Source organism: Ursus maritimus, unplaced genomic scaffold (genome assembly GCF_017311325.1).
Source record: "Ursus maritimus isolate PB19 unplaced genomic scaffold, ASM1731132v1 scaffold_15, whole genome shotgun sequence".
NCBI classification, from domain to species: domain Eukaryota; kingdom Metazoa; phylum Chordata; class Mammalia; order Carnivora; family Ursidae; genus Ursus; species Ursus maritimus.
The window spans coordinates 14,304,573-14,315,256 of NW_024423897.1; the positions used below are offsets into that span (position 1 = coordinate 14,304,573).

Sequence of the window (10,684 nt, forward strand, 5' to 3'; positions counted from 1 at the left end):
CACAAGAAATTACGGTTTGCATTTGAGGGGTGGGAAGAAATGAACCAACTGGGAATACATACTAGAAGCAGAATCATCAGGCTTGCGATGGGATGGATGTGGGAAGGGATGGAGGTGACAAGGATAGCCCTAGGTTTGTGGCAGTAGTAAACACCACTTATTAAGGTGGAGAAGGCTAGCCAAGGGGCAGAATGGAGAGGGGAAAAAACTAGAGCTCCAATTTAGACAGAGGAGATTTGAGATCTACTAAGCAACTACAGCGTTCAGAGGAGAGACCTGGGGGAGGGACACCAATGTAGCACGGAGGTGGGATTTCAAACTGCAGGACTGCACAAGACCACACAGGGAGTTTGTGGAGAAAAGAGGCCAAGACCGAGCCCTTACAACTGGAAAGAGGTGGAGACAAAGAAGGAGTTTTAGGTACAAAAGGGAGACTGCAGAGGCTGGAGGCCCTCCCCAAAACACACACAAGAGAGGGGGAGGGGAGATAACCAAAGAGGGGACGTGAGCCAGGTGGGACAGCGCTGTTGCAAGATGTTGCAGAATAAATGGCAGCGAGAAGAGGACATTCCTGACTGTTGCCTCCGGCACCTGAGAGGCAGGAGTGGTAGCAGAAAGACAAGGTTGAAGAGTGGACAGGTAGGAATACAGTGGCCTCAAAGCGGGAGAATGAATGAGTGTAAAACTGCCAGGCAGTGTTGCGTGCCCAGGTCAACACACAAAGTTCGTTGCTCCCGCATCTACACGGATGCCTACTGGCCCCACTGGGTGATTTGCCCCCAGGAAGGATCTTCAGCTCTCTAAAGATTCTAACACCAAAGCACCACCTCCTTCCCCAGCCTCCTTTTGGGCCGGTTCAGAATCAGCTGCACCAGCCCCAGCCCAAGTCACAAACTGGGTGTTCAGGCATCCCAGAACCTTAGGGGCTCGAGGTAAGGCTCAAACCCAATGCCCCCAACCCCACAATGAAGCCCATGGGCAAGAACACAGGGATTCATCTGACTGTTATAAAGACAAATGGAACATGTTTTACTTAAAAAAAAAAAAAGTATTCGTGGGCACCTGGGTGGCTCAGACGGTGAAGTGTCTGCCTTTGGCTCAGGTCATGATTCCGGGGTCCTGGGATCGAGCCCCGTGTCGGGCTCCCTGCTCATCATTCTCATCATTCTCCCTCTCCCGCTGCTCCTCCCCCTGCTCACTCTCTTCTCTCTCATAAAAACATATATATATTTTAAAAAAAAAAAAAGTATTACCTCAATCTCTCCAGCCTTCAGAGGGAGGAGCATTTTCTCTTCCAATCCTATTAATATATAAATTTTTATAAGTTTAAACTAAGCTAGTCTCCCATATGCACATACAAGATAACTTCGGTAAGGCATGAATGGATGGCTGTATGGATATTTTTATACTCACAAAGAACCTAACCATAATTGTAACTGAAAGGCTTACAGGTCAAGCCGGTTTTGCGTGTTCATGCAGTAGCCCACATACTCCTTCTGACAACTTTTCAAGATAAACTTTATCATGGGTCTCCCGAATGAAAAAACAGAAGTTCGGCGAGGTTAAATGACATGCCCAAGGTCACAGAGTAACTAAGTTGCTGAGCCATGATCTCATTTACCTCGTCACTATGCTCTTCTGTCTTATATGTATTTAAATAAAAGGGATCCTTAAAACCAGTGTCCTCATAGTCTTCTTTTTTTTTCTCTTTTAGAAGTTTACTAATTACAGAAATTCAGACTGATTCAGTTATATTTAGAAGATAAAGATTTTAAAGTCAGAATCAGTATATGTGCTCCTAGTATTTCACGCCTATCTTGCCACTTCCTTGTTTTCTTCCTAACAATGGAGGCAATAAAGTACACATTGAGGGGTGTATGTTTCAGGGAAAAGTGGCAGCTTCTAAAATAAACCGTTAAGGGCACCTGGGTGGCTCAGTCAGTTAAGCGTCCAACTCTTGATTCCAGCTCAGGGTTGTGAGATCGGGCTGCGTTGGGTTCAACGCTGGGCATGGAGCCTGCTTAAGATTCTCTCTTTCCCTCTCCTTCTGCCCCTCCCCCTCACACTCTCTCTTACGCACACTCTCCAAAAATAAAATAAACCATTAAAACAAGCCTAAGGTTTTTAAGTTTTTCAATAAGAGAAACTATTATCAGTTTACAGACCCTAGTCTCTTAAACACTCCCACTAGCTTTCAGTTTCAAGCAAATTCCATAGAATACCAACTGCAATAATGATGGAAAAGGGTTCAAATTCTGACTATAGATGGTACAGACCTTACAGTGGAAAGGCTTCCTACACAGCGTGATATTGAGCAAGAATCAACTCAGTTAAACTATATGGCCCAGGCAAGTAAAGGGAATGAAGGGAGCTGGAGCGAGAAGAGACAAGTAGAAGGAACACTTCAGTTGTCCCTTTGGGCTATTTCATGAAGGGTCTGTAGGACAGAAATCCCACACTCCACCTAAAAGGCAGCCAGCCCTCCACTGCCAGTCCAAGTGTTCGAAACAAGGGCCAACTATTGCCAGATCTACTTTTCCAAGAGAAGCTCCAAAACCAGAAGTATGTGAAACATTGGAATTTTAAATGGTAGCAACAATTTTTGTTAATAGCCTCTATCCCATCCCTCCAAAAAAGAATAATCCATGAGCAACCATTTACAATCTCTGATATTTTGATTCCAATCCTAGATTCGGAATCAAAGTAATAGCTCTTCATGTCTTTGGCATATCAATGCATTTCTGCGGTTCACAGTCCTCATCTGAAAAATAGGGTCATAAACTGGAAACGCAATAATGCTTATTAAGTACTTTAAAGGCCCCAATACAGTATAAGCAACTAAACAGAGTTTCCCATAGGTGACGAGTGGATATTACTAACCATAAATTATCTGCTACAATCTTCAAAGAACCTAATTGAAGATCCCAGGGAGGTAGAGTTCTCAGAAGATTTAGAGCCTTTCAAATTCCGATTACTGAAGAATGAGCATTAAAGTCATTAGAAACCAAACAGAACCAGCAATAAAGAATGCTTAGCAATAGATATTTAATGAGCTGGAAGTGGCTCTTCTAATTAAGAGATCTAATAACTGTCACTAGTTAATGGCCACAGAAATGCAGTAAAGTACACATTGAGGGGTGTATGTTTCAGGGAGCACAGTGGCAGCGTCTAAAATAAGCTGTTAAACTGAAGGCTTCAGAGGGGAGAGGGGTGGGGGAATGGGATAGGCTGGTGATGGGTAGTAAGGAGGGCACGTATTGCATGGTGCACTGGGTGTTATACGCAACTAATGAATCTTCGAACATTACAACAAAAACCAGGGATGTACTGTATGGTGACTAACATAATAAAAAAAAAATTTTTTTTAAATAAGCTGTTAAAACAAACCAAAGGGTTTTAAGGTAAGTTTCTCAAATCAGATATACTTCTATTGTCAGATTGACAAAGGTCTATAAACACTTCCACTAATTTTCATACTGTTTTAAGCAAATTCCAAAGAATACCAACTGCAAGATTAGGAAGAGTCTGTTAAAGAATTGCTTTATTAATACAAAACATACAAACTATTAAGTGCTAAGAAATTTAAATATCTAAGTCATAGCAAACAGGCGGCAATTCAACATCCAGGGTCGACAGAATGCTTGGAGACTGCAACAGATCTAGAAAACAGGAATTTCTTATTCAATATCTGCAAACGCTTTAGTCCTTGTCCATCTCAACAAAGACTTTGGTAGTCAATTTTACTCAAATTCTTATTTTCCCCTTTGTCTAATGAATCCCTACCCCTACCCCAGCTAGACAGATACACACACACACACACACACACACACTCACACTCTCTCTCTCTCTCCTTGAAATGTGGTGAAGATCCCAGAATTAACCTTCATTAGGAAATAAATCTTAGACATACCTGAAACTCTATTGTTCCTAGAGACCCAAGTACGAGCCAACAAGATCACTAACGTAATTTATAAAATAGTATATGTTATCCCATCAGAACAAATAGCAAACATCCTGATGATAGCTTTTGACCACCCCTTGAACCGAGGTCTCCAGACTTGGTGGTAAGAAGGTTTTGCCATTCTGTTCTATTGAGCTCAGGTGTCTTGATCCTAGATTAGCCTGGATAGAACTTGGAATTCTCGTTCCAAACAAGTTTATTACACTTCAAGTTACAAGCTAAGAAGCTATATCCTAAATTTAATCTTGTTTTCTGTATCTAAAACTGTCCAGATTCCAGAAGGACTTAATTTTACCTGGGCATTTGGGACTGAAAACAATACCAACTGAAAGCAGTTTTCATTACTCTGAAACTTCATCTCTGAAGTTTGAAATAGAAATTACTTGTAGGCTAACCTTCTAGACAATTCTGCCCCCACAATAATGGAAGTATTAGGACACAAATGATTCACAGCCCTTCCAGAAGGGCACTTGTTCACTTACTAGACTCCCATGGTGGAGAGGGCATCTTCAGAGGTGAAGGGGGGCCCAGGTGTAACAGCTTTTCAAGCTCCCTCTCCTCATTGAGGATCATGAGAGGCACTCCATTCAAGGGGAGGTGTGCAATCTGGTGCTCTTCAGGGAGGTCAAAACTCTCAAAATCTGCCACAGAGACAAAGCACTTTATCAGGGCAGTGGTTCTCAGAGTGGTCGGTGGCCCCCCCGGGGGTCTGAGACCCTTTCAGTGGGCCTATGAGGTCAAACTATGTTCTTATTAACATTAACACCTTCTTCCGCTGTGTTGACATTTGCAGTGATGGTACAAAAGCAGTGATGGATGGAACTGCTGTGCCTTAGCACAAAGCAAGGCAGTGGAAATAAACTATATTTTATAGTCACTATATTCCTCAATACCATTCACCTGCAGTAAAAAAATTGCCAGCTTCACATCTCACTTTACCATCTGCAGTAGGAAGTATTAATTTTATTAGCTCTCAACCCTGAAGAACAGTGGTCTTTTTAGTATTCTGTATGGTGAAATAAGTATGCCAAAAAGCACTTCTGCTGCATACCAAAGTACCAGGTGAGCTCAAAGAAAAAAGATTTGTGCGATTATTTGGCTTGCAAGCTAAACCAGAGGCCTTTTTCCTGGAATACTGTTTAGTTGACATAACAATGGAAAGACAAACTGGCTACTCAGACTTGGGTATTTGTAGCACATTTTCTCAGAGGAATGAAAGAAGTCTATCACTTCAAGAAACACAGTATTTGTTACCAATGATCACAACTTCAAGGAGAAAAAAAAAAATCAAATTTTGGAAAACTTATGCATAATCGTTAGCTTGCCAACTTCCTAATACTTACTTTTCTGATGAGATCAGCGGTGACACTAATGAATGTGTGTTTGATATTGCATAATGAAACACTTCAACATTTGGACGATCGACATTTCCCAGTGAACCATTATTTCTAAATGATCCATGTGTGATAAATGCAAAAATAAAAGATACATTCAAAGTGCAGAACAGCCCAATGGATTTTATTGTCAGAATATAAAATGTTCACTGATAGGGTTTCAGATTACATATTGCAACCATACATTTGGAGACTGCCACTTGTTGGGTTTTAGTGCAGGAGAGATAACTCTCCACACATCTGAGAAGACCATTGAAATGCTCTTCCCTTTCTTTACTGCGTATCTGCATGAGGCCAGATTTTTTTCATGTACTTCAAAACAAGAGATGCAACAGATTGAATGCAGAATCTGAGGAGAATCCAGGTGTTTTATGTTAAGCTAAATTAAGCAAATTTTCAAAAATATAAAATCATGGAATTCTTCTAAACGTTTTAGAAAAGTTATTTTATGTTTTTAAAAAGTCACTTACATTAATGTAATGTGGTTTTTTTTTAAGGAATTCATTTTTTTATTTAAATTTCCTGCATTAGGAATTAAAATTGATAAACAACACACAAACAGAAGTTCTTTGGGGTCTTCACTAACTTTTACGAGTTGTTGAAGTCCTAAAACAAATTTGAGAATTATCGGGTTAAGTAACACTCCTTCTTATAATCCAAGTGCCTTACTTCTTAGGATTATTTAAAGTAGCTTTTTCTTGGGGCATCTGCCTCAGTTGGTAGAGCAGGATATTCTTATCTCAGGGTCATGAGTTCGAGCCCTATATTGCGCGGAGAGATCATTTAAAAAAAAAATTTTTTTTTATTAAAAAAGAAAATACAACAGATTTTTCTTAACAGTAACAAAAACAGAATTTAAATATTCTTTTCTCTTTTCAAGGGGTTTAGCATTTCCACGAAAAAACAAAGATGGAAGGAGAACCATCATTTTCTGAAGTGTGAAAGTTCTCTAAAGTCTAGTCTACTTTTTTCAAGACTACTAAAACCTAGAAGTTAAAAAGGAATTGAGTGATAGGTGACTGACTACTTAACTTAAAACCACTTAATTATACAGTGAGCCCAAATGGCTCAGTTGGTTAAGATTCTGCCTTTGGCTCAGGTCAGGATCCCAGAGTCCCAGGATTGAGCCCCACTTTGGGGGGGGGGGGTCCTTGCTCAGCGGGGAGTCTGCTTCTCCCTCTCCCTCTGCCCTCTCCCCCTGCTTGAGCTCAGTCTCTCTCAAATAAATAAAATCTTTAAAAAAAAAAAAAAAAACGAATTATAAAGGAAACCATAAACAGACAAAAGACGCCAGAGGAAAAAAGTCTGCAACATAATAGGGTTAATTTCCTTTATCCACAAAAGCTATTAAGGAAAAGGGAAAAGGAAAGACAGATTATCAAAGGAAAACAAAGATACCAACAGGAAGTTAAAAAAAAAAAAAAACCTACAGAAGGCCAATAATCAAATATGCTCACTACACATACATGCTCCCCAATTTAAAACAACGAGATACTCGCCGCCTTTTTGATAAGTTTTACATCTGCTGTTAAGAGATTAGAGGAGAAGCAGGCATCCTCAACCACTGGAGGTGGATTCAGTAATTTATGCTATTTTGGAGGGCAACTTGGCAGTACCTCTTTCCTCAAACACAGCATATTGTAGTCCTCCTTCCTGATCAATATGCACAAATCTACCTCATTTTCCTTAACGGCTGAATGGTAATCATTAGCATGGAAACATTCCATTTTATCAAATCTTAATCACACACCCTCTGAGACTCAGCAATCCTTCTTTAGTTTACTCTCCAACTATCCTCACAAACTCACAATACACTTTCAAGAACACCAACTACAGAAATTATTGTATAAAAGCCAGAGACAACCCGGATGTACGGAATGACTAACTGCCCTTTGGATGACAGGGCAAAAATGCCAACTCAGACACCTAAAGGCCCTGCGGGATCTGCCCCCAGTCTCACCTGTGTCGTCCTTCCCTCTGCCGTTGTCCCAGAACCATTCCAGTCCTTTGCTCTACGTCGGGATCTCCGAACACGCTTATGATTGGTGCTCTTGCCTTGCCCCTCCCCTTCTTCCCCTAGCTCTCCCCTGATACCCCTTAAAAGACCACATCATGTCACTTCCTGAGAGAAAGCTTCCCTGCTCTTCCAGGTGGGGTTCAGTTCCCCCTAATGGGCTGGTTTTCTCCTTACAGTGAGAGGATTTGCTCAGTGTTTGACTTTCCCTCCAAATCGTGGGCTCCCTCAAGGTGGGGACTGTTTTGCTAACCACTGTATCCAAAGCCTGGATACAGTAGCCTCTCCTCAAATGGGAGTAAATTAAAGCATGAAAAGGTGCTTCTGTAACAGAAAATACTTTGGATACATGTAGCAGGTTGAAGAAGTAAAAATACACAGGTTATCACAGACTATGTGGATTTTTTCAGACATTGTTCAACTGGATATAAAACCTACTTTCTAAAAGGCTTGCTACAAATACTGTCCACTTTAGGCTTGTTCAATGTTAGTGAACACATCTCCCTTATGTGGTAAGTTTTTGAGGTCAGGAACAATGTTCTCCACATCTTTGTACCAATTCCCCTTCTGACCTAAGATGTTCCTTACAAAGAAATCCACCAACAAGTACATTTGTTCAAAGAAACCCAGATTCAGACAGTCTTATTACAGTTTTGGGTCATGGATCATATTCATATCCATATCAAATTAGAGCTGAATTGGATTCTAAGAGAAACTCAAGAATAAAGCATTTTTGTAATACCAAAAAAAAAATACTACCTAAAGGATTGAAGGGAAAGAATTTTTCTATTTCTGGATAGGTGTCATCCGAGGCAGGAACAGAGCTTTTTGCTTTGACCATCTTCTCAGTCACCTAAAACCACCCAAGAAAACATGAATTAGTGAGAAGGGGAAGCCTTGTCAACTGATTAGGACAAAAGATCATTAGTCTTCAAGAGGTGACTGCTTCACCAGTTTTTCAATTTCATGCTGACTTCTAAAAAACCATAATCCTTAGTTCTCATAATTATATACCAATACAATTCAGCAAGCAATTCGAGTAGCATGGCTCAACAGTTAAGTCTGAAATTTAAGTATCAGCACCTCTCAGCATAAGACACCAAGAAGGCAGAATTAGTTCAGAGCTAATCAACTCAATCACCCAACCTGTCAGAGAAAACAGCATGAGTCACCCAAATAGGAGCTAATCCTAGAAGCCATTTGTGGCTTTTGGAAAGGTGATTTCCATCTGTGTTTCATCAGTGTTACCTTAATTATTTGCTTGGCTAATATTAAGGTGAAATACACACAGTGAGTAAGAGTCAGCAAAAGATAGTCAAGGACTTTAGAAGCCTGGATAATTCCCTAGTCTAAAATTGGCAGATAGGCAGTCTACCATAGCAGGCCAAAGCAGAAGCCTACATATTCTTGATCCAACCTTACGTCATATGTGCATACTTAGAGGAAATCCTTAGAGTAGGGTTTCCCACACTTCAGTTCTGTGTCACATTCTCATTATTTTTGCCATAGCCTTGCAATACTTGAACTTAACATTTCTCTTACTCAACATAGTTTTTTAAAAAGATATCTTGGCCTTAAACCACACTATAAGTCTTATTTTAATATAAAGTACTAGTTTTTCCCCTAATACATAGTAAAACCATTTATTTTATCAAATAAAGTGTAAATCGACATGCTGAGTCATCTTTCACAGCAAAGTCTCCTCAGTCTGGGATGCACAGACCTATAGCTCGTGCACCTACACAAAGATCAACACGCTAGCAGAGTACCTGGTGCTTGCTCAAGGAGGCCAGGGGAGGATGGTAGCATTGGAGCTGTTATATTAGCCCCGTGACCTCCTGCAAAGGACCCTCCCTCTTAGTACTTTCTGTACCCATAAATAGATACTACCAATCAATCTGCTTCCACACTAGTTAAGAGCAGGTGAGGCAAAAATATCCACCAGCTGCTTCTGAGACTTCTTATCTCGAGGCACAGAAGAGCACCACAAGGAGTATGCTTCCCTCCTGTTAATCTACGCTTGGTAGCCTATATTTCCTTGTATTTACAATGGAGAAAGCAAGGTAGGATGCCAATAGTCATTTTAAGAGTCAAAAGTGCTAGAGTCAACAGTGACTTTGCAGGCAACACTTACCTTTTTGGCAGAGAAGGTTGGCTGCTTCTGTTTGAGAGGTCCATTAGTCTTTCCTGAATTTTCTGTGGCTCTGTTGACAGTTCCCAAAGCCTTTCTGGCAACTTTAGGTAAGGCTGCTTGAGCATCAAACGTTTTGCCTACACGTGGTGTTGAAACCTGAGATCTCCCATCTAAAGCTTTGACTGCTGAAGAAAAAGGCTTACCGTAAGATTATTCAGGCAATAAACACCTGTGCAACTTGAAGGCTGGCTGTGTATACAAACTTGGCCTCATTCTCATCCCGAAACTCAATCCCCACCCTTGACGGTGGCATAGCCATATGCCAAACAGTACTTCACTTTTGTACCCTCTTAAATAACCACCTAAGATATTGAACATGAAAAAGAGACCCATAACAAGCACGTTGCAATAGCGGTATTCAGTAATACTTGATTCAAGTTGCCAACAAAGTACACTGAATACTTCCCCAGCTCCGGGCCACGCCCACAGTTGATTCACAATACCTGTAACTCGGGTTGCCTCCGGTATACTTACGAGGTCTAGATCCCGGCTTCAGCCCGTCCTTGGGAGCCACACGGGTACCTGGTTCTCCATTTTCCTTATCCACAAAGATCAGGGTAGCCATTCTGTATTAGCTGCGGGTGTGAAACACATATTAGACCGGGGCGGGGGGGGGGGCGGTAGGGAAGATGAGAGAAGCGAAGGTGTAGCACAGACCAAACTTTCTACCCTGGGCAGTCCACGCAAAAACTAGAGCTAACAAGCGACCGAAGCTCGTTCTTGAGCCAACAGGCATTTAATCCAGCTCTTAACTCTTGAAGGCTGCGCCGGAGGCTCTAAGTTCCAGAACAGTCGGCGGTTTGGGGATGGCACAGGTCCTGGTTCTCCTCAGAACTGAACTGCCGACGGTTGTGCACGCAGTCCGAGGCCGTGGCTCGACCCGGCTCTGCGCTACAGACAACCCTGGAAAGCCCCAGCCCCCGACCCCCAGGCCCTCCAGCCTTCAGCCCCCAGCCCACCTCCTTCCTCGCGAGACCCGCGCGCCCAGCCACTCACTACCTCACGGTCCACCCACGTCGGGAACAGCAGCCAAACTCAACCAAGACTCGAATTCCAGCGAACTTGCCGGACTCCGAGTTTAAACCACAACTCACGCCCCTATTGGTTAATCCTCCCAGGAG

At 41.9% G+C, this 10,684-nt stretch overlaps 1 protein-coding gene across 6 annotated transcripts; it reads right to left on the reverse strand.

Moving 5' to 3' along the window:
- Positions 1–3,524: 3,524 nt before the first annotated feature.
- On the reverse strand, positions 3,525–10,684 carry PTTG1 (PTTG1 regulator of sister chromatid separation, securin). Of its 6 annotated transcripts, none has more exons than XM_040630329.1 (6): positions 10,563–10,684; positions 10,038–10,138; positions 9,504–9,685; positions 8,129–8,222; positions 4,444–4,602; positions 3,525–3,659 (listed from the first exon to the last, which is right to left on the reverse strand). In XM_040630329.1, the coding sequence occupies exons 2-6, from the start codon at positions 10,126–10,128 to the stop codon at positions 3,583–3,585; spliced, it is 603 nt and encodes a 200-aa protein (XP_040486263.1). In that variant the 5' UTR covers positions 10,129–10,138; positions 10,563–10,684; the 3' UTR covers positions 3,525–3,582. The 6 variants fall into 6 exon arrangements, with proteins under 6 accessions (XP_040486263.1, XP_008690638.1, XP_040486264.1 ...); XM_008692416.2 differs by having other exon boundaries at positions 9,504–9,688; XM_040630330.1 differs by having other exon boundaries at positions 10,560–10,675.